Source organism: Sarcophilus harrisii, chromosome 3, assembly GCF_902635505.1.
Source record: "Sarcophilus harrisii chromosome 3, mSarHar1.11, whole genome shotgun sequence".
NCBI lineage: Eukaryota > Metazoa > Chordata > Mammalia > Dasyuromorphia > Dasyuridae > Sarcophilus > Sarcophilus harrisii.
In genome coordinates this window covers 396,487,717-396,513,995 of record NC_045428.1, presented here as the reverse complement: position 1 = coordinate 396,513,995, position 26,279 = coordinate 396,487,717, and the positions used below count along the sequence as shown (strand labels likewise).

The following is a 26,279-nucleotide window of genomic DNA, read 5'->3' as shown; positions in this document are numbered from 1 at the left end:
TGTTATCATGAGCATTTTTATCTGGACCATTTCACATTTCTACCAGCAGTGGAATCATGTCTCTTTTTCCACAGCCTTACCAACATTGAATTTTATAGTTTTAAATTTTCTTTGCCAATGGATATACTATGACATATCAGAATTCTAAAAAAATTGGATTTCTTTGATTTTAAGATAGTTTGAAAAAATGTTTTGATGGTTACTGATTATTTGTGTTCCATCTTTAAGAACAGTTTGTTCATGTCCTTTGGCCATTTATCCATCAGGGAATAGACCTTATATTTATAAATTTGGGTTAATTGCTTATTGATTTTTAATGTCAATTTTTATCAGATATATTTATGCTTCCATTAAACTATTCTTATGCCTGCCTCATTGTGGTATGAAGGTGATCCTGAATTCTTGAAGGTTACACCAACAAAGCACAACCTCTCATAGGTTATGTACCAAATTGGAAAAGCTTTGAATAGGGCCCAGTAATTGCCTGTCTTTTGTTTGAAATCAGCCTTAAATATGGAGAGCCTCACCAGTAGATTGTCTATGGGAGTGAAGAATTTTTCAGATGTAACATTCACAAAGATCATCTAAAAAACATACATATCAGGACCAGTATTGATAAAGGGCCTTAAGCCTAAGATTAAAATTTTTAATTTAATAGAGAATTAAGGAGTATTGTTAAAGTTGACTGACTTTTAATAATGAAAACATATATTTGAATTCAAGCCTGTGATAAGCAAGTCATTTATATTAAGTGGTGGTAACATATTCCAAAAGTATTAGAGGAAATGATTCCCCCAATATTGCTATTTCTCCAATATTTTCTATTAGATATTTTCTTTCTATTCTTGAATTTGGGCAAGTCACTTGACCTCTGTCTGCCTCAACTTCCTCATCTGTAAAATGGGGATATAAGATCTACCTCCCATGTTGTTGTGAGGATAAAAGGAGATAGAAATCACTTTGTAAAATCTTCATGAAGAAGTGGGTAGCATGCTTCTTCATCATTAGTCCTCTAAAACTGGTTGGTCATTGTGTCATTTAGCATTCTCAAGTCTTTCAAAGGTGTTTTCCATTATAATGTTGAATAAATTGGTATCCTAATGCTAATTAATTTACTCTGCATCGGTTCATGCAAGTCTTCTAAAGTTTCTTTGAAATCTCCATTTGTATACTATAATTTGTTTAGCCATTTCTCCATGTATGGATACCCCCTTAGTTTCCAGTTCTTTGTTCCTACAGAAGTAGCTGCTCTAAATAATTTTTTACCTATAGGACCTTATCTCCTTTCTTTGATTTTCTTGGGATAGTTTCCATTTAGTGATTTTCTTGAGCATAGCACCAGATTGCTTTTCAGAATAGGAAAATCAGTGTGTAGTTATAGGAACTGTGCATTATAGTGTGCCTCTTTTCCCTCAACTCCCAATAATTGTTATTTTTCTCAGGGGGGGGAGGTGTTTATCCTTGCCAATCTGACCCCAGAGTTGCTTTAATTTGCATTTCTTTAATTAGTAATTTGGGGGTATTTATTGATAATTTGGACATTTTCCATATATTTGTTATTAGGTTGGATTTCTTTGAAAACTGCTTAAGAAACTCAAGACCCTTTGTTTCAGAACTGTTACTTTATATAAATTAGTAGAGGAAGATTCCTGATGGGAAGGTATGCTATACCAATCAAGTAATAGGTTGTAGTAATAATAAAATGGTAAGTAATAAATTAGTGTGTTGTTTATCTTAGTTTACATTTGGTTGCTAATTATATTTTTTTCAGTCTAGTGGTTTTAGTTTTAAAATTATAGGTAGTGATTAAAAACATGGAAACATGGACTTCACCTAAAAAAATATTTTAAAAGAAGAGAGACATATATTTGTTAAACAAAGAGAAGTCATGTGTTGTGGCCTAGGAAAAGACAAAAACAATAGAAATGAGATCTATGTAGATTGCCCTGGACAACCTCCAGATAAGAGAGGGGTGTAAAAAGTTGTGAAAGAGAAGACCATGGAAGGAAGATGTTACTGACCTTCAATATTTTTAAGTGAACTAGCTGGTAAAGAAACCAGTATTAGATTTAGTTAAGAGGAATTGAAGCAGTAGAAATCTATAGCATTTTGGGAAGATATGAAGAGTGGGTATAGAGGAGCAAAAGAAAATGAAAATCAATCACAAGTCAAGGGGAAAAGGAGACAAGTAGTGACTTTTTACTTTTCATCATTTTTAGACTTGAGAAGTAGAACAATTAACAATTGATTAAAAAAAAATAGAATTGTACTGTTTTACATTTACATCCTTAAGAATTCTTTGTTTTATCTATTGGTACCTGACTAGTAATATTGATTTTTTAATAGTAAACTGACATTTTGCTTGTGTTTGGAAAACAGGTGCTTCACAGCTAAATTGTGTTGCTGGATTTTTTCATATTGTTTTGACTCTGCTCACATATATTATGGTGCCTTTTTTTTTTAATTGAAACATACATATTTTATTTTCTTGCCATAAAGAGATTATAATGTGCTACTGGCTTGAACTCTGACTGTTCTATCAGAAATTTGTTTTAGGAAACCAAGGAATGATAATTCTCATGGGTTTACTCTGCTTCTGCTGGTTTCTAGGCCTTTTTGCAAATGTGCGAGCTCCCCATCAAAGTGGTTTGTAGAGCAAATGCTGAATACATGTCTCCATCTGGTAAGTTATATGGATTTTTAGCTGTATTAAATAAACTACTTAAGTGTTAATAATATTCTTGTTACATCCAAACACAAAAAACAGAATATCCTTTTAATGCCCTTGTATTTTTTTTTTTTTTTGCCTATCTTATAGTTTGCTATGATTTGGAATTATAAAATCAACTCTTTTTAAACTGAAGAGTCTTAGGATGGTAAAGCCTACTCGTTTAAATGGAGTTAAGAGCATTTTTAGAATGCTGTGTAAATTGCTTCAAAAAATTAGGTATTAAAGGAATGTGTAACCTAGCATTTTTATCCCTAAATTCTTCAAATTTTCTTTGTCATCTTACATTTAGCCCTTACGCTGAGCTCTTTCATCTTTAGAACATTTTGTAAATATTAATCTATTCAAGACTTCTGTTCAATTTTATAGTTTTACAGATGGAAGAACATCAATAAGTAGCATAACTAAAATGACTAGCCATAGATCTTACATGAAATTACCAATTGAAAACTCATGGCTTCTAGTTCCATCTTTCTTATTTCTTTAAATGCTGAGAGCACTTTTTTAGATGGCAGGTCTTAGGATGCTATATTTTATTAACATTGTGACTTTTCTGATATTTTCATGTCTATTGTAATTTCTGAGATATAAAATGACAAATATAAAAATAATATTTACCATTTAAAATACTATTTTATGATACGGGCTAAATAATTTTAGTTCGTTTAATTAAAAAAAAAGTATAGTGCTGTGTACTTTCCAAAATGAATTCCAAATGCATTATTGACATAATAATTATAATGTTGGTTTGTATATGGCAATAATTATACCTGGGTTAGAAGTAAGTTTCATGAATATGCATCAATTGGTAGTAACCAATTAATGCAAATATGTTACAGTGCTTTTGGGGGAAAACAATGTCTTATCATTGCAGTGATAGCTGAATGAAGTGTAGTGTTAAATATTATTTCCATCCTAAATATAGCAATAAAATAAATTAGAATGAGAAAATTCCCTCACTTTGTTCCTACTTCAACATTCCACTTGAATACCATCTATATTTTTAGCCTTATGACTATCTATTTTGTTGCATTCCCATATTTAAAGTGTGATTCCCATCTTTTTATTTCCTGAACTACTCTACTCATTAAGAGTAATTGTTATGATGAAATCTCTCAGATAGCTTTAAGTAAAACTTTTTATTGAGCATTTGTATAATAATAGAAATAAATATTTGTATACTTACAGTGGCTTAGGGTTTACAAAATAATTTCTTCATGATCTTACCAGATCAGTAGAACAATATTATTCTTTCTATTTTACAAATGAGGAAACTGAACTTTTGAGATAATAAGTAGAATGTTTACACGGACAGGATTTAAATCTATATTTCCTGACTTAAGGGCCAGCATTCAAGGTAATAATTTTTTTTTTCCTGATGAAAGTCATTGCGGTAGGAGGTGAAGAGAATTGTTTGTGTGACTATTGGTAAATGGTCCTTTGAACACAAATTTCAGTTGACCTTTCCAAGATAGCTAACGTTCTAAAAATGGTAACATAGGATCTCATATAAAAGACTTATTGTACTAAAATTGAAATCTTAAATAGGAAAAAATCTTGAGAAGCCATCTAGTGCATCCCCTATTCCTAAAAAGGGCTGTACTTTATCTTGAACATCTGCCCTTTTTTTGGAGACAATTTTAAACATTCATTTTCAAAAATTTTTGAGTTCTAAGTTTTTCTTTCTCCCTCCTTCCTTTCCCTCTCCTTAAAATGGTAAGTAATTTGTATAGGTTTTATAGTTGAAATTAGAATGAGAATCCTTTTAAAGAGATCTGAGAGAGAAAATTCCTCAAACTTGGTAGTTTGATCTAGTTAACTTTGTACAGAAATGGAGGGAACACTTTAAAAAATAGAAACCAAGGCAGGATCAGCTCTTATTTTATATCATGTGAAAAGCATGAAACCCAGAGTTTTCTTTTGTGAAGAGAATAATTCAGACAGTGTCACATGATTGGTGCCAGACAACGACAGCTTCAGTGTGCAGATGTCAGATACCTGCAAAATAATCAGCCAATAGCTTTGTTTCCAATTCTAAACAAAGCTGGTGGTGTAAGAAGTAAGCTTGTATTTTATCTCCCCCTATATGTCCTTGATTATAATTATTGATCCAAATTATTTTTGTGGCAGGAATAAGAAATAAAATTTTATTTTAAAATTAAACACACTGGGAAATTACTTTCAGTTTAGCCTTTTCATAGAACCCTTTCAATCATAAATTATTTTCATTCATGAAGGAGTCAGAAAAGAATGGTGAAGTATTTATGGCTTAAATTGAGGTGATCATTTTCAAGTAAGACATGATAAGTTTAAGAAAGAGGCAACATGGTACTGAGTAGAAGAAATGAGAAAATCTTTTCTGATAAGATTCATAAAATGAGGAGTAGGAATGCCAAACCATTTCCTTGCACTGATCACAGTGGAAGTATGTTCCAAATAACTCCATTGAGTTGTAGTTCAAAAAGGCCTGCATTTCTTTTGTAATGCATTTTATGCTATGGATGCAGATGAAGCTTTTGTTGGTGCTGTGCACCTCATCCATTACCCTTAGGCTGACTGAGCCAGAGAGGAGCAAATCTATTGAAAGGGAGCATGAAGGAGCCTGCTGTTACTGTGAACTCTGTTTGAACTAGGTTTGACAGCAGGTTTCATCCACTGGCCTTTGAGGCAGACTTTTCATTTTTGGTAAATATTTTGCTTATATAAATTTGAGTGCTATTACCTAGGGTTGATAAGCGTTGAAATAAAGCACTAAATGTTTGATGTAGTGGTCAGTTTTTAAAATCCAGAGAAACTCTTTCTTTTCCCTTCACCCCTCACCCTCACATTTGCAGAATATATTGTATTATTCAGTTCACAGATTAATAGACTTTGACAAAAATGACTATGAGACATAATAATAGAGTATTAAAAATAAATGATACTAAATATCCATGGTACATGTTTCTATGATTTAGACCCAGTAAGATTTTTAAAATAGAAGGTTTTAAAAATGTCTTCTAAATCATATTATAAAGAATACTATCAGAACATGACTGTATTCTGAGGGGATTTATTGCCAGTGTAGTATATTATCTTTTTCTTCTTCTTTTGGAGATTGCCCAGTGGTTCTGAATCCATACTTTCCCCCCGATTTGAAGTAGTCTCAATTTCTTAGATTATAAAATCTGCCAAATTGCATAGGAAAAGAAAAAGGAGATGATGATAATAGTAATAACAACATTTAGCATTTACATAGTGTTTTAATGCTTACAAAGTACTGTACATGTGTTACCTCATTTGTACCTTATCACACTGAGAGACAAAACTCTTTGCTATATGTGGATGTCAGACTTTAGAGGTGGGTGCAATTTTTATTTTTCCTTTCAAAACTATAGCCTTTGTCACAACTTGATAAATCAGTATCAGTTTTTTATGGAATTCAGAATGCACTATTTTAAACAAATATGTATATTCATGTATTAAATTTTTTCATATAAACTTGAATTTATCCCAAAAGAATCCTGTTGGTTTTTTTTTTTTCCTCAACAGGTAAAGTACCTTTTATTCATGTGGGAAATCAAGTGGTATCAGAACTTGGTCCAATAGTCCAGTTCGTAAAAGCCAAGGTAATAAAAAAGATATTAAATGCATTTGATCACAGTTACTGTTAAATAAGTCATTCATCATTCTTTAGCATGTCTTAACATTTACATTGATTTTAACCTAGGTTTATGAAATGTCAATATAAACTAGTGGAGATATTTTTCTAAAGTATTAATTTTTTTCCTGCTATAAATTATTGGCAAATGGTAGTTTGGTAAATATTTTTCCAACTTATTGTAGCTTCTGAGAGCTTCAGTCATAAAAAAGTATTGAAATATTATAAAATGTCATATTTGCTAATTTAGGAAGGTTAATCTATTTATTCTAGTTATTTTACCTTAAATTTACTCAATTTGGACTACAAGTGGTGTGTATGTTTGCTGTTGGTTGGTTCCCAATTCCATTAAGAATATAGCTCTAACACATCTTTGTATCATACTTTTATTTCTTGGCAACAGGTATGGTACTTTCAGAAAAGATGCATTGTATGCTTAAGCCTTAAAATTAGAGCTAATAAAAGCTTTTGCTTCTTGCTTTCTTGTCCTTGTAAAAGCATCATTTGTGCATTAAGCAGTGTGTATTTATATTTAGTGCTTTGACTTCCATTTGTAAGTACACTGAGCTGCCTTATAGGTGAAATCACCTTTTAACAGTTTGCTTTCTTTATTTCAGTTGCTAAATTCCTTTGGATGGCAAGCTAAGCAAAACCTGCTTATAGTGAATTCTAACCTATAATGAAGAGTATTATTAACAAGTTTCCCAAGTGTTAATCTAAGTATTCAATAATCATTATGATTTTGTTTTGTTGAGGAATGGAAGTTAAATGAATAATGAAAAATTGCATTGTAGAGAGATTTGACATTTTGGTAAATATAAGCTACTTATAGTATTTAAGTGACATTGTTATATTCAGCTAAAAGGTACATACATTCCTATGTTGGAAAAGTATCTGAAATGAATTTGCGTAACTGTGCATCAGTGACTATAAAGTTTAATGCATGGTGTCACATTAAAGATTTTATATACTTTGGAAAGTATTTTGAGAGATTAATATAGTAACTGTGTTTAAGATATAATGCTATATACACTAATAGGAAAATAACTAGTAGTTTTAGTGTAGTTTGATACAATATAATGCCTTAAATTTTCTTTTTAATTCCCTTTAGGGCCATTCTCTTAGTGATGGGTTGGATGAAGTCCAAAAAGCAGAAATGAAAGCCTACATGGAATTAGTCAATAATATGCTGTTGACAGCAGAGGTATAATAAATAATAACTTTGTATGGTTTTATGTAAGAGTAACTGAAAATATTCTTATTGTCCTGTAAAATAAGTAATATGTAGTTTGTTTTATTTTAAATCAAGTGATGAAAACAGGTCAGGTTTTGAAAAATTATCTCATAAAAAATCCATTAGTTTATTATTTTTACTACTAATAGCAGTAGTAATAATGGCTTACATTTATGTATCTTCATAAAATTTGCAAAGTATTTGATTCATAAAAAAATCTTTAAATTGTTCCTCTTTGTGAAGCCTTACTTGAAAAGTTGATGAATGTGTTTTTGCTTGTTAACAAAATTTCAAGTGTGTTGTAACAATTAAGAACAATAATGGCATTTATTCAGTACTTTATAAATGTTATCTCACTTTATCCTGAAACCACCCCATAGCAGACAGGTCCTTTTGTTATCATCACCATTTTACAGATGAGGAAATTGAGGCAAACAAAAGTTCCAGGGTCACACAGTGAGTGCCTAAATCCAGATTTGAATTCAGATTTTCCTCCTGGTTCTGGGGCCATATTCTTTCAACTACTTTAGCCAGTTGACATCTAAAGCCTATATCAGTCTTTAAGGTAGAGTTGTGCCATCTGTAGGCAAGACACTTGGGTTCTTTTTAGCTCCACAAATACTTTGCCACTTGACTTTTAAAGAAATAAGGTTATTCATTTTGGCATTATAAATACACAAATGCTGTGCAAATTTTTTTGTATAGTATAACACAGTACTGTGGAAAGATCATTGGATATAGTCAGAGGAATTGGGTTCAAATTATATCCTGTGTCACCTTGGGCATGTTACTTAACTTCTCTTCAATAAGATGATGGGGTTAGGATAGATGACCTCTGCGACCCATTTCATGTTTGAGCCTTTCTGTTATCTTAAATTTACTTACAGTTTTACAGAGGTTCTTGGAGGCTTTCTCAAGTAAGATCTGTAAAGCAGTTTAAACTCTTTAGAGATGTGCTTTGTGAATAAGAAATAATTTTTATAAAGTATAGCCACTGAATATAATGATTTTTAGAAATGTGAATCAAAGGAAAAGTCCCACAGATGTAGCTTATAAAAAGTTTGCTTATAAAAATTATAAGAAATCATTTTATTCATTTACTTTTTCTTTGGTGTTCCAAAATTTAGAGAATGTTCTTTTGTTCCTAGTTGTATCTTCAGTGGTGTGATGAAGCTACAGTAGGGGAGGTGAGTGGTTCTGCAACATTTATCTTAATTAAAATTTAATGAGAAAACACTTTTGCTCACAATTGCAAGTCCCTGCTCATAAATGAAACATTGTGGTTTATACCATTAGTGATATAGTTTTTCACTTACTTTAATTTTGCTTGCATATACATTTTAAGGAAGCTATGTGTCATTGTTTGATATAACTGGTTGTAAAGTACATAAAAGTTTATATATTTTTTAAAGGAAATTGTTTAAAATTTTAATTTTTTTTAAGATGGTAGTATTTATTGTTTTTCTATTTCTAACAATGTTCATTTGTGTACAAATGAGATCAACTTTCAAAATACACATTATTCCCAGAAATTTCTTTTTGAAAATAGCTTTTATTTCTAGGAGTAAAATGTTATTTTCATTTAAAAAATTATTTCTGACTTAGATCACTCATTCTCGATATGGATTTCCTTATCCTTGGCCTCTGAACCACATCTTGGCTTATCAAAAACAATGGGAAGTAAAACGCAAGATGAAAGCCATTGGATGGGGCAACAAGACTTTGGATCAGGTCAGTCCAGTAAATAATAAAGTTGAAATTTTTAGACTTCTTGCATTTAAAAAAATCCTCTATGACATCTTTTGTATTTAAAATATTAAAGCATTGTAAAACCAGGAAATCATTTCTTTACTCCTTAATAATACAGGATATTCCAAAAATCTTAATGTAGTTTTTATCTATTTTGGGAAACCTATATGTTAAGCTTTAGTAGTGTAAGTGTATCCTAAGATTTTTGGTATACCTTATATGTATTTTGACTTAGTCATGTAACTTTGAACATATCTTCCCTCTTCCTTTTGACTAATTCACAGAAGAATTAATAGTATTTTAAAATACATCAAGAAAATATATTGGCATATTTGCTTTGTCCTTACCTATTTTTACCTTTAACCCTATCCAGCAGCATCAGAAATAGCTGTTTGTTGCAAGGAGAAGATGGAGCAAAGAAAATTTACCACAACACTAGTGGAAAAACAACTCAGATCTTTTCAGCTAATGATGGAATAGAAATATTAGATGAGAAAAGGCTTTAAGATTTTGCACAAAGTAATATAAGCTTATTGGTTTTGAATAAATGTTTTCCCTGTTGTTTAATCTAATATGCAAATATTTGGGGGTGGGGGAACGGCATTTATCTGAAGATAATATTTCTAAATTTTTGGACTTCAGTATTTGGCATTTTAAAAGTAGTCATCTCTCAGATGTTCTCCCAGAGTGCTCCAGTATTAAACCATTACTTCTGTATTAGAGATAATGGATGGACTGAGTTTCAGTGCCTTAACAAAGATGTGATTTCATAAGTGTGGATGCCTCTCCCTGCACTGATATGAATTATAACTTCTCTATACTTTAGTATAGTTAGTTGATTTGTCTGAAAGATTGACATCCTGATGCCAAACTTTTTGGGTATAAGCCTCTCTTGACTTAAGCAGAATAATCTTGGTCTGTTGCTTGAGCCATACTTAAAAGTCTTTTATATTTTGGATCATCCAAAGCTTACAGTTACAAAGCTTTGAGAAACTCAAATCACCTCCGCCACAGGAAAAAATAAAATATAGCTTGGCCTAAATTGTATAAATAGACATATAATCTCCATATACACATATGTGTGTATTTATAAAATATTTTTCTCCAATTGTAAAATATGATGTAAATGAAGTAAGTTTTCATTGCTTTGGAGTAATTAAAACATTATTTTTCTGTTTTTGTTTTTTGTTTTGTTTTGAATATTCTAGGTCTTAGAAGATGTAGACCAGTGCTGTCAGGCTCTTTCTCAAAGACTAGGAACACAACCTTATTTCTTTAATAAGCAGTAAGTAATTTTATTTCATGTGACTGTGCCCAAAATGTAATATGTTGCATAAAATTGGCAAAATTAATAGAAATGTTATATCATTATATGCATAGCATCATACAGGATAGAATGATCTAATTTCTTTAAAAATGAGTTACAAATACAGTATTATAGGTGGATATAGGAAATATATTAATTGAAAGTTTATAAGAATGTAGTAGCACTTCTATTTTGTACAGAGCTTAAATTATTCAGGTGAGTTTTTCTAGAAGGAATACCAGTAATGGTAAGACAAATAAATGCTTTGGAGAGAGCCTAGAGTGAAACATTTGGGATGGTGAAAGGCTTTGAAGTCATGTCAAATGAAGATTGGTTGAAGAAATTAGAGATATTTAGCATGGAGAAGAAAACACATGAGAAGAGAGGGAAATAGAAGATCAAATCCCATTGATGATGCTTATTGCTTGTATGACCTTAGAGAAGTCAGCCTCCCTGGACCTCAGTTTTTTATCTGCAAAATAAGAGTTGTTTCACTAAATGCTTCTGAGATGAGGTCCCTTATGCCTTAGGCACTTTAGCTATGTTCTAGTCCAACCCCATCCTGAGGCCTAGAGAGATTTAATTTACTAATCAAAGGTCATTCAGTTTGGAAGTACTGAATCTAGGATTTGAACTAATGTCTCCTGACTCCAAAACTTTCACTCTTTCTCTTATATACCTTTGCTCTAACCCATCCTTCATCCCTATCCTCCATCAGAGCTGCTATCACCTATTTGAAAATAGATCTGTTGGGTAGAAAAGAGATTGAGCTTTCTCTGCTTATCCTTATGAAGCACAACCAGGAGCATTGCATGGAAATTGTATAGAAACAGGTTTGACTTGACATAAAGAGAAACTTCCCAACAATTAGCATTATCTAAAAATGGAGCAGCCTCACTTATTCTGCCTCCCTAGAGGTCTTCAAGGCAAGGCTAAAATGACTACTTGTTATAGAAGGAATTCTTGGTCAGTCAGGTTGTTGTTCTCTGTGGTGCTTTCCAACAGTGGGATTCTGTGGATGAGCAGAACATATTCTTTGCTGTCTTTTCTTTAATAACTTTTCTATGTGGTTAAGCAACGATAATAAAAAATATAGTATCTGTGAAACTATGTCATAGAATCTTTAAAAGAATTGTTGATTATAAGTAAATTTATAGTGTTCTGATATAACATGATAAAGCTGAATAAAATTTATTATAAAAGTGAAATTAATAAAGTTTTGGGAATTTTTATGAAGACTTTTAGGAAGAAATTGCTATTTTCCCACCTTCTGGTAAAGCATAAAGACATTTTTCTGTATAGTTAGGTACCCCAAGACTAGTCAGAGTTTCCCATTCACTTCTTAGGAGTGAATCTCACACACACACACACACACACACACACACGTACATGCATGTGTGTGTGTTTATATAAATTTGAAGACGTTGATTGCCATCAAAATTTTTTAAGTTAATGAAAGTGTTTATACAGCATAGAAGTGAAAATAAAATACTAACAAACTTTAAAAATATAGATGTTAAGAATTTATTGTTTTACTGTAAAAGGGATTTTTACAATATATACTTTTTTGGGTAAAGAATCATTTTCAGTATAAAGAATATAATTTTCTCTTTTCTCCACATGAACTACAATTTAAAAATATGTCATTATATCTGCCATCTGGTTTTATGATCAAATTTGTCTTAAATTGAGTTAATATTAATAAATCCAGGAGTTGTTTTAAAACTCTAATTCACTGAAATTTTCTTTTGTCTTTCACAGCTTTATTCTTTGATTGTTAATGACATTTTTGTGGGTTGCATTTTCATGTATATATCAAACATTTATTTGGGAACTTTATTAGTCTATAATGGGTATATGATTACCTTTTAAATATTTAAAAAAAATATATATATATATATATAATCTGAAGCACAAACAAAACAAGAGATATATGTTAGAAATATTAAAATGCACTTTAGGGCCTATTGATCCCCAAAGCAGAAAGGTCACAGGGTTCAAATTAAGAAAACCTGATAGGTAAAACCTACAGTTAGTTATGCATGTGGTTCTAGGGAAGAAATCACTGTTCTTTGATTTTTGGCTATGCAATTCTTTCTATTAGCTTAGTCCCCAACACAAAAGAAATGTATCTAAATGTTGCTACTCTGTGGTTCCTTTTCTTACTAATTTAGAAATTCTTAAGAGTTGAAAGACCCAGAAGGGGTGTATTTTACTATTTGAAGTGCATCATTCTTCTTAAATGTTGTTTTTGTTATTCATGACATCCTGGTGAGAGGTATAGGGAACCATCTGAAGCAGTTTGATCCTTAGATCTCAAAAGCAAATAGGTTGATGATCAGAGATCAGTTGGCAGCTTATTTAAAGGAAATATCAAAATGTCTATTCATTATAATGGGGTACAAGTATAATTAAATTCTTAATGAGAGCTTTGGATTTAGAATTCAGGACAGGTATTAAAAACTTTTTACAATTATTAAAAAAAATGGAAGGCCTGCTTTGAAAGAGTTGAAGGAATTTTGATTGACATGAAAATGAATTACTTTTAGGAGCACCAGAATAATTTTATTTTAGACTAATTTTAGACAAGCTTGTCCTCTGTAACAGTGGTTAAAATCTGGTAAAGAAAGTGGGAATTATACACAGTATGTTTTAGTTGCTTATTAATCATATTATATAGACTTCATTCAAAAGTAAGTGCTTTTCATGTAACTAGAGTTTTTCTTAAAGCATTCATTCCTGTTATGGAAAATAATCTATTTTAGTGGCTAGATTACCAGATCACATTTAAGTTGTCAATACATTCTGAATTATAATCATATTTTTACAATGACTGTAGACCTTAGGCAGATGACTGTTTTTATGCATTGCTTATTTTTCCTGTATAAAATAAAGTTAAATTTTTCTGTCATATTAACTAATGTGAGTGACAAGTAAAAGCCAATGAAGCTAGGTTATTTGGACTGATCCCTTTATTTAATCTTATAATTTCAAAAGCTAGGATAATCTAGGAGTTAGGTATGGCTAAGCTCAAAGTTATAAGAGGTATAAATTCATCTCAGAGCTCTAATTCCAATTAGTCTAATATTTTTAATATAATAAACTAGAGAAAACCTGTAATGGGCTGAGGTTTGAGTTGATGCACTGAGGTCCCAAGTACGTGAGGCTAAATAGTAATTAGACTATACTCTATTAATATACATGATTGGATAAAGAATGGTCCCTGCCCACTCTCTGTGCAATTCCTGATGTGTTGTATAGGAAATGACGATTTTGGTGGGTGGAGGCAGAGAGGGAGAGAGGAAGAGAAGCTGGGAGAGATTGAGCCTGGGTTCCATACTCCTAGCTGCTTGTCTAGCTAGCTTCTTGACTCAGCTACACACATTGCTATTGCCCATTCTTTTCCATCTCCGATCTTTCTTCACTGAGAATAAAGACTGACGATTTTCCTCTAACCTGAATTCCTGACTCCGGCTGATTTTAAAATACGCGGTCTTCACAAAAACCTGTTTCTCTCTCTTTTTTTTTTACTCTTCTTATATATTAAATTCCTTAATTATTTCCTATGATTATATTCTTTATTTATATTGAAAGTGATTCTTTACCCAAAAAAAGTATGTATTATAAAAATCCTTTTACAATAAAACAAGAAATTCTTAACATCTGTCTTTAAGGGTGTTATGATTAATCATAGGAAATACTAAAATTACTGAGCATACTGTTTATTAATAGTGAAATCAATGGCAAAATAAAGACATAATTATTTGGAATATTTTAGTTGTGAAAACCTAGAGTTACCCTAAACTCCATTTATAACAAAAAAGTGATCCCTTCTGATATCCTAGGCCTGTACCATTTAGATCATTCAGAATAATGAGGTTTCTTGGCAAGGTAAAGGTTACCCTGATTTCACAAAGAAAAAAAGTTAATTCCTTCTTTTTTTTTTAACTCTTTCAATTTTACTTTCAACCAGAGCTGGATAAGTGTCTCATCAATTCCTTTAAAACTCTAAATTATGTAGTTTTCTTCCTTATTTCACATATAATTTTCTTCATAATGTTTCTCCATAAAATAACAAGATAATTCAAGCAATAAAAAACAATGCAACCAAAATTAGAAAAAAAAAGTAGGGAGTTGGGGGGGGGGGAATTTACAGCAAACTTGGTTTGATAAAGGCATTTCTCAAATATATAGGGAATTGAGCCAAACTTATTAAAATAAGAGTCATTCTTCATTTGATAAATGGTCATAGGATATGGGGAAGCAGTTTTCACAAGAACAAATCAGTTAATAATAGTCATGTGAAAAAATGCTCTAAATCACTAATAATTAGAGAAATGCAAATTAAAACAATCATGAAGTTATACTTCATACTTACCAGATTGATTAATATGATAGAAAAGGAAAATGGCAGTTCTTTTGGAGGACATTGCAAAAATTGAGACTTTAATGCACTGCTGGACATTGTGAATTGGTCCAGCTATTCTGGAGAAGAATTTGGAAGTATGCCCAAAGGACTATAAAACTTCATACTATTTGACTCAATAATACCACTTCTGTATCCCAAAGAAATCAAAGCAGCTCTTTTTGTGATGGCAAAGAATTAGAAACTGAGATGCAAATCACTTGGGGAATGACTGAGCAAATTGTGGCATATGATGTGAAGGACTAAGAAATGATGAAAGGGATGATTTTTAGAAAAGCTTGGAAGGCTTGTATAAACTGATGCCAAGTGAGGAAAGTAGAACTAGGAGAGAACATACTGTATATAGCAGGGGTCCTCAAACTTTTTAAATAGGGGGCCAGTTCACTGTCCCTCAGACTGTTGGAGGGCCAGACTATAGTAAAAACAAAGACTTTGTTTTGTGGGCCTTTAAATAAAGAAACTTCATAACCCTGGGTGAGGGGGATAATCGTCCTCAGCTGCTGCATCTGGCCTGCAGGCCATAATTTAAGGACTCCTAGTATACAGTAACAATAGTATTGTAGCAATGCTCAACTTGAGTGATCTATAACAATTCCATAAGGATTCATGATTAAAAATGCTATCCATCTCCAGAGAGAGAACTGATGGAAACTGAATACTGATGGAAACACACTTCATTATACACACTTATACACACTTCATGTGTACGATGAATATAATTTCTTGCCTTTTAAATGAATAGTAGAGGGAGTAGGAGAAGGGAAAGAATTTGAAAGTGTAAACAAAATTTTTTTAAAAAAAGATAATTCTAACAAGAAATGCATTTCTCTTTACCTTGTTCTTCATGATTTCATAGATCAATGTTAAATTCACATTAACTCTCTGAATCCATAAGGAAAAATACAATTGAGACTGTAACCCTCTTAACTTTTTTCCTTCTCAAAGAAACAAAGTTGCATCATCTTTGTAGGAAAGATTGTGAAACTGGTGTTAGACCAATAACCTTAACCAATTTAGAAAAGGAAAAATAGGGCTAAAAGAGCTCTTGGTACTGTAGTAGCTAGAAAAGAGATGAGAAAGTAGCAGAACAATGGGAAAGGAATTTAAAAAGAGAGCAAATATAAGCAATTCTTTTCATCACATTTTAAGGATTTTTTTTTTTTGGGGGGGGGGGGGCTATTAGCTAATAGACAAGACAGCTAAGTGGAGCAGTAGACAGTGCGAGGCCTAGAGTCAGGAGGTAAGCTTTATGCCAAGACACTTAACTGCATGATCCTGGACAAGTCATTTAATCTCATTTTCCTTTACTATAAAATGGGGATAACAGCAGCACCTACCTCACAGGATTGTTATGAGGATCCAATGAAATAATATTTGTAAAGTTCCTAGCATACTGTCTGACTATATAGAGTCTACATAACTGCATATCCCCTTCCCTTACTTTTGTTTGGCTGGAAAGGTACCTTGAGCAAACATATTTGTATGTTATCTCAGAATCTTTTTGGTAAACTTTCTGCGTATAAATGAGATATATTTTAAACATTTAAAAATTCTTAGTGATTGCTTTATACATCCAAATTTTATTCAACAAATGTTCTTTGGCCAACAGAAGATTTTCCTTTAACTTTTTGTGGTGTGGAGTAGATAGAAGATAATGAAAAAGGGCAACAGCAGTATATTGAGGTGATAAAGTGGTTAAAAGATAAAATTTGGGTGAAAATGTACATTTTACAAAAGAAAAAATTGGAGTACATTGTCTATAGAACATTTTCTGTAATTAAACACTTGTAGAAATTGCTTTGATGTTTTGGGGTTAAGATGTGATCATTTAGTGACATACAAATATAAAGCCAAGAAATACAAGTAAAATTTATTTCATTTTGTTTCAGTAAATTGTGTTCTACCCTATTTAAATGTTCCACAAAGTTGCAAAAAATTAGGTTTTTTATGTTTATGCATAATTCACCACCTTTGGGATTATATAGATAAAAATTTCCAGCAAATAATATTTTAGATATTTCAAATACATTTCTATATCTCTCTAACTTGAAAACATTCCATATTTTTTTTGTCATAGTCTTCACTAATCTTGTAGGATACCCCATATTAGAAGTTTTTGCTATTAGAACTGCAGGAAATTGGGTTCATGTTCTTTTGGGTTTGAATCTATAAAGCAAATGCTATAATAATATTTGGGGGAAATAGGAAAGTTAATTTCTGAGATACTTCCCTCAACCTTTCCAGTCTTTTCTCCTGTGCTTTTGTTTCTCATGTTGTCTTGGTTCTTTTCAGGGGTTTATCCTTTGTTGCACCTGCAGCTTACTATCTCTTTGTAGCTCACAGAAAAAAAAAAAAATCATTGCTTTATTAGAATAGGATAAGACTTGGACTTTTGATTTCATTGTTGTAGATGAGGAAGCTCCCTAACTGATCTGTCTTCTCTGTAACTAGTGTTAACTAGAACACTAAAATTAGATGACTTGCTCTAGATTATATAGTCAAGATGTTTCACAGGTTTGGCTTTTAACCTAGTGGTCTCTGGTTGTGAGACCAGCTCTTTATTCATCATGGTAAGTTTCCTAACCACTTGTGAGTTCCTCATGGTCTCAACTTTCCTCTCAAACAAGCTTTTACATTTGAGTTTTACCATTGCTAAATGATGTTGGTACAGATAGATTATGTATGTTCGTGCCTGTGCCCTACTGATATTGGTTCAGTGATTCATCATCCATGTACACCTTACAGCGTATTTCTTTGTTATTTAGAATTATGAGCTTTTGCATTAAGGAATAGTATAACAGACGTTTATTAAATACCAATTATGAAAAGAATATGGCATGCAAAGTAAATTTAGGCATGCATATTTTAATTGTATGGAAGATATCTCTAAAAGAAATTATAATAAAAGTGCTGAAGAAATAAAGTTGGAATGAAGTTCTTAAAAGTGGTACAGCCAGAATAATACAGGGCTTTTCGTTTTTGTTTTTCTAATGTTATGTATTTCACTTACATTTCATATACATGTATATATATTGTTGATGAGCATTTAACCTAAATTTATTTTCTTACTAACCCATTGCACAAAACAAATCAAAGAACTGATTAAATTTTTAAAAATATACTACAAAGAAAAATAAAGTAAAATACAGTATAGTTTTGTTGTGGCTTAATTTAAGACCTAATCTTCTCTGTGACTATTTTTGAATTGTGGATGATATTATGTAAAAGTCTTTTTAAAGCTAAATAAAGAAGCTGCCATTGTAACATGGCAGGATCATGAAAAAATTTTATATTGCTTTACATTGTACCTTAAAATTTGATATTTAAAGCAGCCAGTGGGAAAGACTGATCTTGCAAAGTAAGATATACTGCATTTTGTCAACATTTCCCGTCTTTTATTTTTCTTTTTTAGACCAACTGAACTTGATGCCTTAGTCTTTGGCCATCTCTTCACAATCCTTACCACTCAGTTGACCAGTGATGAACTCTCTGACAAGGTGAAAAATTACAGCAACCTCCTTGCTTTCTGTAGAAGAATTGAACAGAATTATTTTGGAGAAAATGGGAAAGGACATATCCCTCTCAGGTTGGCCTAGAGAGACTTGTTGAATAAGCTACTTCAAGGAAAAGTGTAACTCTTAAATTAGGTTCAACTTCATGATTGTAATAGTATTAGAATTTTAAAAATGAACACACTTTTAGAAATCTCCAGTTGTATAACAGACCCTTTATGTGTTTTTTTTGGTAGCCAATGTATATTAAATAGTTTTGAATTATTCTATTATGTTCTGGATTATGTATGTTTGTTTCCTTGAAATGTGTATGCACATTAAAAATAAAGCTTTAACAGTGATGTGTTTTTTCCCCCAATTGCTGTCAGTTTTATGCATGTGAATTGAAAAAGTGCTTTAAGTTCTTCCCAGAACAAAGACAAAAGAAAAGATACCAAAGGTGATCTTGCTAGTTAGATGATAGAATTAACTATTGGGAGAAAAAAATGGTCATTTTAGGACTGAATAAATATTCATTAAGAAAATTTGCCTATTTACAAGATGTTTAAATCATATGCTAGCTTAACATTTTAAAAAGTAATACTTTTAGAAAGTAGTTAAAGTACATTGATATAATAATAGCTTTATTTTGTGACACAGTTCAAAAGACCATAGATTAGACCTGGAAGGGACCTTATTTTGCTAAGAATTTTTCTTAATAAATTTTTCCCCCTTAAACTTATTAATCACAAAGGTTGTGATGTGATTACAATTCCATTAGCTATATGCAACCCAGAGAATAATTATGAAAGTGATTGAAAGGTTTTTGTTGGGGGATGGGGTTTGTGATTGAAAGTTTTTGTAGTTTTTTTTTTAAATATATATTTTTCTGTTTTTTAAATTTTTGCTTCCCTCCTAAATAAATGAAATACTGGAATGGATTAGGGGCAATTGTTTTCTCCAATGAAAAATATTCTTATTGGTGGGAAATTTTATCATATAAAAATTTTAACGAAGTTCTATTTTTAACTATGCATTCTAGGTATGTACTGTGGCTTCCTCTTTGGTTTATTTTTACTTCTACTTCACTTTCCCCAAAATTTTATTTTTTGAAATCTTAATTTAGACTCTGATGCCATTTTGTTTAGCCTTTTTAAACCAGCTTTATTTTTTTAAAGTTTCTAATTCTCAGTTACTTTGGCTTATGCTGACTGTTGTGTTCTAATTCTCTTTTTTATATAAACCTTATTCTTTAAGGTTTTTAAAATTTTCACCATGTTATTAACTTGATAATCTTTATATTTTCTGTACATACTTTTATACTTTTGATATTCTTTATGAATCATTCAATACATGAAATTTAGGTTTTTTCTTGATGTTTTTTGGATGGAAAGGCACCAATATTAGCACAAGATTCATTTTTATTGTTACCATTATAATTTGCTCTCTTTCTCTTAAGATAAAGAGCTTTAGGAGACAGTGGCTGTTTATTCTAAGCTGAGATTTCTGCTCTTATTTAAGACTTACTATCTATGGATCACTTTAGGTCTTGTTGCTGTCCTTTGTCAAGGTGAATCAGCATCAAGGCAAAATGCATTAGAAAATGGAAACCTTGACATCCCATTATGGTGATTCAGTTTCCTGCCTTACCTTTTAAATTGGAGCATTTAAAGCCAAGTCATAGTAGCTAAAAATTATCACTGAAAAGTCAGCGCTGCTTGTTCCCATTCTGCTTGCTGACAAAAAAAGCTAGATGTGTGTTTGGTTGTTTTTTTTCTTCCTGCCAATGTTTTGAGGTTATTTTGAACACTCTAAAAGTAGTATACTGCCCTATTTTGTGAATTTTAATGTGTAATTTTACAAAGTGACTCATTAGGATACTGAGTAGAACAATAAGGAAAAGAATTATTGTAGTTGAGATACTCTACACACAATATTAATATACTTTGAGTTTCTTATATGAAAAAATGACATTGGTCAAGAACTTAGTACATAGTGCCTGGAATATAACAGATGCTTAAAAATTCCTTTCTTCCTACTCTCTCTTTCCCTCTCCTTTCCTTCCAACTTTGAAACTTATAATTTCTTAACTCTTTAACTTCTTTCTTTCTTAATTTCATCCCTCCCTTTCCCATTTGTCCTAATGCAAATTATTTCTGTGAAGCTTTTTTCCATTAGGATTATAATTGTTGGGGCAGCTAGTTAGTGAAATGGGTAAAGCACCAGTCCTGAAGTCTGGATGACTTGAATTCAAATCTGGCATCAGATCCTTAACATTTCTAGCTGTATGACCCCACTGGGCAAGTCTCGCTTAACCCTAATTGCCTCAGGGGGAAAAAAAAGAAAAGAAAAAAGGAGTAGACCGAGGGGTGGTTTAAAAAAAAAAATGTAGTGTGATTGTTTTAAACTTTCGGAAGAGCATATCTTTCTTTTTTCTTTCTTTAGATCATAGCTTTTGAATTGAATAGAACCTTAGGAATCATCAATTCAGTTCCTTCATTTTGCATAGAAGGAAACCAGGACCCATTAAGTGACTTGTCTAAGATCATTTAGTAGTAAAAAACAAAGCCAAATTATTAGCTTATATTTATTTAGATACCCTAAATTTTGGGGGAAAAGTTCATCTGTGACTTTGTTTCTGATAATTGATTGACTGATGGTTAATAGAATATTTCTTAGCATAGTAAGCACCTACTACTTTTTGAAAAACAGCTAATAAGTGGCAGGTTATTGGTACTCTTCAAGTTTATTCATTACTAGAAGAAAATTTATGAGTGGAATGTTAACATTTTTAAATATTTGTAGTTAAAGTACCACAGAAAAGTTGTACTGTAAAAGTAATAGGTCAGGTGCCTATTTGTTTTTGCATTTTGGCTTCTCTGACTTCATATATGTATGTATGTGTTTATATTATGACTTATAAATTATTAGGGACTCTCAAATAAAATAAATATTTAGAATTATATAAATGATATATCCATCCTGTTTAAATTCCTGAGTATTTGGACCAATCTTTATGTAGGCTTTATGTTAAATTGATATGTGACCTTTTATATTCTTAATCATTTGGTCTGGAGCCCTGTTCATATAATAATACTTTCTTGTCCTACTAAAGGTGGTAACTACAGCTGTAATGTAATTGGATGAAAATCTTTGTCTTTTAGTTCTTTTGTGTAATTTATCTCATTTTCCTTCTGAATGTGCTTTTTGCTGGGTTTTCTTTTTTTTTTTTTTTTAAGTTGTAATTAAGTTGCTATAGTGCCAAGCAGAATCAAAAAAGTTTATTCTGTTAGTGGATAATCTTCCAAAAAACTGTGTGACTTGAATTAAAATAATTTGTCTGTACCAAATGTTTATATCTATAAATTGTGGATAATATTTGTGACCTAATTCTTTCCTAAGAGTTTTTTTTTGTTGGTTTGATTTTTGGAATGACCTTTAGTAATTGCATGACTTCCTTGGGGAGGATTGGTCTTGTTAATAGGAACAAGAGCAAAAGTGTTTTCTGAGAGCATATTTATATTCACTGCCCAGATCTTTATCATACTTACCAAAAAGTAGCAGTGTATAAACTTTTAAAAGAAAAACTGTAATGAGCAAATGATATTGCTAAATTACCTGCTTTTTATTTGAATATTAACTGTTATTTTTGAGATAAAAATAAATAATTAAGAATAAATTTAGGTTTCTGAGAAGGATTTTGTGTGTTGTTCATGCAATAACAAAACCTTTTTTGCCATCTGTTGGATATAGTTATTCTGTTAGAGAGATTTGAACCTCTTGTAACAAGTTAGACCACAGGAATATCTTGCTTAATGATTTCAGTTTTTATAGAAACCAGCTGCTGAGTTAGATTGTCACTGATAAAAAAAGTTGTGCACATATTATACCTTTTTTTTTTTTTTTTCAACATTTTATAAAGTCTACCAGTGGCATTCCTGATTTGTTACAAGGTTTTGTAATGCTCACTTTCTCTATGTTACAGCACAACCTCAGTATGATTTTGTAAATCTTGGAATGCCCAAAAATGGACATATCACTTCTGTTGTTTTTGTTGTGATGTATTCATATAGGTTTAATATTCTTGTAAGTAAACTTACACTTCCCCTGAGTGGAAGAGAGTGGCTTTACCATGAAAGTTAGGATAAATTTTTTTTTTTTCTCTGAGCTTTATAGATTGACTTTTTTTTTTTTTTAATTTAATAGCCTTTTATTTACAGGTTATTTGCATGGGTAACTTTAACTTTACAGCATTAACAATTGCCAAACCTCTTGTTCCAATTTTTCACCTCTTACCCCCTACCCTCTCCCCCAAATGGCAGGATGACCAGTAGGTGTTAAATATATTAAAATATAAATTAGATACACAATAAGTATACATGACCAAACCGTTATTTTACTGTACAAAAAGAATCAGACTCTGAAATATTGTACAATTAGCTTGTGAAGGAAATCAAAAATGCAGGTGGGCATAAATATAGGGATTGGGAATTCAATGTAATGGTTTTTAGTCATCACCCAGAGTTCTTTCTCTGGGCGTAGCTGGTTCAGTTCATTACTGCTCCATTGGAAATGATTTAGTTGATCTCGTGGCTGAGGATGGCCAAGTCCATCAGAACTGGTCATCATATAGTATTGTTGTTGAAGTATATAATGATCTCCTGGTAGGATAAATTTTGATATTTCTCTGTCAAATTCTGTATACAGGATGACTTAAAAACTTTAAAATACAAAGATTCTTGTGATTTGGATCCTTATAAAGGATGAACTAATTAAGTTTAATATTCTGGTTAAATAACAAATTATCATATATGTATATATCTGTATCTCTAATGTTTATGTATATATACGTACACTCATACCACACACTTGGGATACACCTGGTAGGTACCTGATGTCTATATGTGTATACATATACATGTTTCTCTATATACCCAGTGTCTGACAATGTAGTATAGTGTTGAGTTTGCAACTTTTGGAATCAGGAGGACCTAAGTTCATATGCCATTTCTTGATAATATTTGTGTAGTCATAGACAAGTTAACTGTAAGTGTTCTAAGCTTCATTTTTCTCATCTGTAAAATGATGGGGATTTGCCTCTAAGACCCCTTCTAGCTTTAAATCTTTGATCCTGGTATTTGAAGTAATTACTGAACAAATTGTGACCTATGAATATTTTTGTACTGTAAGAAAAAAAACATAATGGGAAAAATCAGAGAAATAAATATTTGGCTGAGTTAATGCACAGCAATCAAAACCAGAAGTACAGTATAGAGAATCGCAATAATGTAATTATGTCATTATCTTGCCAATATATCGATGTGAATTGAAATCTCTTAAGTTGTTTTGATTTATATTTATTATATCCTTAATCATTTGGAACATTCTTTCATATTTTGTCATTTGTTTTTACTGTTGGCAATACCATTTTATTTATGCTTTCTGACTTGAAAAATTGTTACTCTAAAATTTTACTTTTCTAAAGCAGAAGGCTTGATATCCCTGACTTAGAAACATTTAAAATACTGGCAAACATTATTATCAACTGACTCTAATTTGTGTATTTTACACAAAACTGGTTTTGAATCCCTCTGCAATACTCAGATTCAAAGAAACTTCCTCCTTGGAGGCTATGGAAGTAGAAGCAATACCATAATTACTATGTACTTTGGGACTATTTAGCTTGTGGATCATTGATTTGACAGACTGTAACTGGTCTTTCATGTAAATATATACTTGGGAGCCCATGAGTATATAAGCTTTTGACATAGTTATTGGTGAAGTAGAACTTAACTCTTTTAGAATTGCTGCATAGTTACCCTTTCTAAATAGTTAAATTGTCAGTATAGCGTTAGTGTATATTAAGGTTTCAAAACTGCTATTTTACATTTGTTATAAGGAATGATAACAAATGATTAATTTATTGGATAGTTGATTACCTAAAAGTAGAATTAATATTCTTCAGATGTAAATTCCTATTCAAATATGTTTAGCTTTATTTATTTCAAGTTTTATTATCTCAATAATATGAAACACAAGGGATTGGAAAAATGGACTTTGAATTATGCAGGTCTATTTTTGTTAAAGCACAATGAGGCATTTAGTTGTCAGGGGAAATAAAAATTTTCCCAGAATTATGTATTTGTTGAATAAAGTATACGTGGCTTAACAGGATATGAATTCTCTTACAAACATGTATAATTGTATAAATTCTCTTGGAAACATGTAGTCATCTCTGTTGATTGGTCATGCTGGCATTCAATGCCTTCCAGAATATACCCTCCCCCGCCAAATCTTTCCTGCCTTGTTTTCCATTACTCTTTTATATACAATTACTTTCTTTCCTGCCTCTATACTTTTTCTTTAGCTAGCCCCTCTCTCTGATTTCCTGATGAGGAAATTATTTGAGGCTGTCTTTGCTGCATAGAGTACACTGGACTCTGAGGTGGTGATGTCTATCTAACATGAGTTTTTGTTTTCAGAGCTCTTTTAGAACATGGAGTCATCTAATCCCCACCCTTGGCATGACACTTTGCCCAATGGCTATAAATGAATGAAGTGAGTCTTCCCTACAAAATGATAACCTGACACTAAAATTTTTGGTCCTTCTCTTGATATTCTAAGGTCTGAGAGAAGAGGGAAAATGAAGCCAAAAGTTGAGATTCTTCATTCTGCTTTAATAATAATGACAATTAGAATTAGATCACAAGCACCAGAATTACAGAAGAGCCTGAATGTAGGGGTCAGTTCAGATCATGCAGGGGAAAGGAAAAAAACGTCCCTGAAAGCTGTGAAAATTTAGTACCTGCACAAAGTATAACTTGATGTATTCTACATCATAAGCTCATTATCTTCCATGGATTGACAAGAGAACAAATCTCAATACAACAAACACAAATCTGAAAATACCTCTTTAGAACTCAACCAATAAAATGTACTGGAATTAGGGCATTATCACAAACTAAACCATTGCCTACGATTTCTTAGACATTAGATTGATGCCACCCTAAAACATTCTGAAGAACTCCAAGCTTCATAGAATGAATCAAATCAAAACCCAGAGATATAACACAGGATGAAGTATAGACGTCATCCCCATCAGTTGCTCTCTGTTGTTGCAGTTCTATCAAAGTTCCCTCTTATAAACCTATAACTACTGAAAGGAGTTCCACCCATGCAATAGTCCAAAGAACATTAAAAATAAAGGAATAATCAGAAAGTGACTTGTCCTAGGACTCTTTCTCCCTGAACTCCACTGAAAAAAGATGAAATTAATTTTTCTCTAATAATACTTCATACTTATTTTATATACATTTTCTCATTTGAGTCTTACCACAACCCTAGGATTATATAGCAGATGCTTAGTGAGTATTTGTGGATTTATTATTTTTTTTTACAGGGGTAAATCTGAGGGAGGAAAACCCAGGCACAAATGAAGAAAGGTTCATGACAAGGGACCATAAGATTGCAGTCTTGGTTCCTTGGGAAGGTACTACAGCAATGGGAGGTAGCTCAGACAAGACTAAACATCTCTGGGAATTGAACAACTTCCAACAGCCATTCCAGCCTCAGACCTGAAGATCTGCAATCTTTCTTGTTTGCATTGGGAAGAGCACTGCTGATTTTAGCTATGTTCCTAGATGCTGTGCAGCCAGCTCCTAAGTAGCATCTTCAGCCAGATTCATATTGTTTGAGTTGGTGGTGA

General features: G+C 31.7%; 1 protein-coding gene across 2 annotated transcripts in view; it reads left to right on the top strand.

Annotated features, from left to right (window-relative positions):
• Positions 1-22,272, top strand: part of MTX2 (metaxin 2) — an 87,739-nt gene extending 65,467 nt beyond the window's left edge. For both annotated transcript variants that reach the window (XM_012544837.3, XM_031960419.1), the window contains exons 4-10: positions 2,611-2,683; positions 6,260-6,336; positions 7,480-7,572; positions 8,751-8,789; positions 9,208-9,333; positions 10,560-10,636; positions 18,496-22,272. In XM_012544837.3, the coding sequence (XP_012400291.1) occupies positions 2,611-2,683; positions 6,260-6,336; positions 7,480-7,572; positions 8,751-8,789; positions 9,208-9,333; positions 10,560-10,636; positions 18,496-18,679 (669 nt within the window). In that variant the 3' untranslated portion in view covers positions 18,680-22,272. The remainder of the gene's footprint in view (positions 1-2,610; positions 2,684-6,259; positions 6,337-7,479; positions 7,573-8,750; positions 8,790-9,207; positions 9,334-10,559; positions 10,637-18,495) is intronic.
• The last annotated feature ends 4,007 nt before the right edge of the window (positions 22,273-26,279 follow it).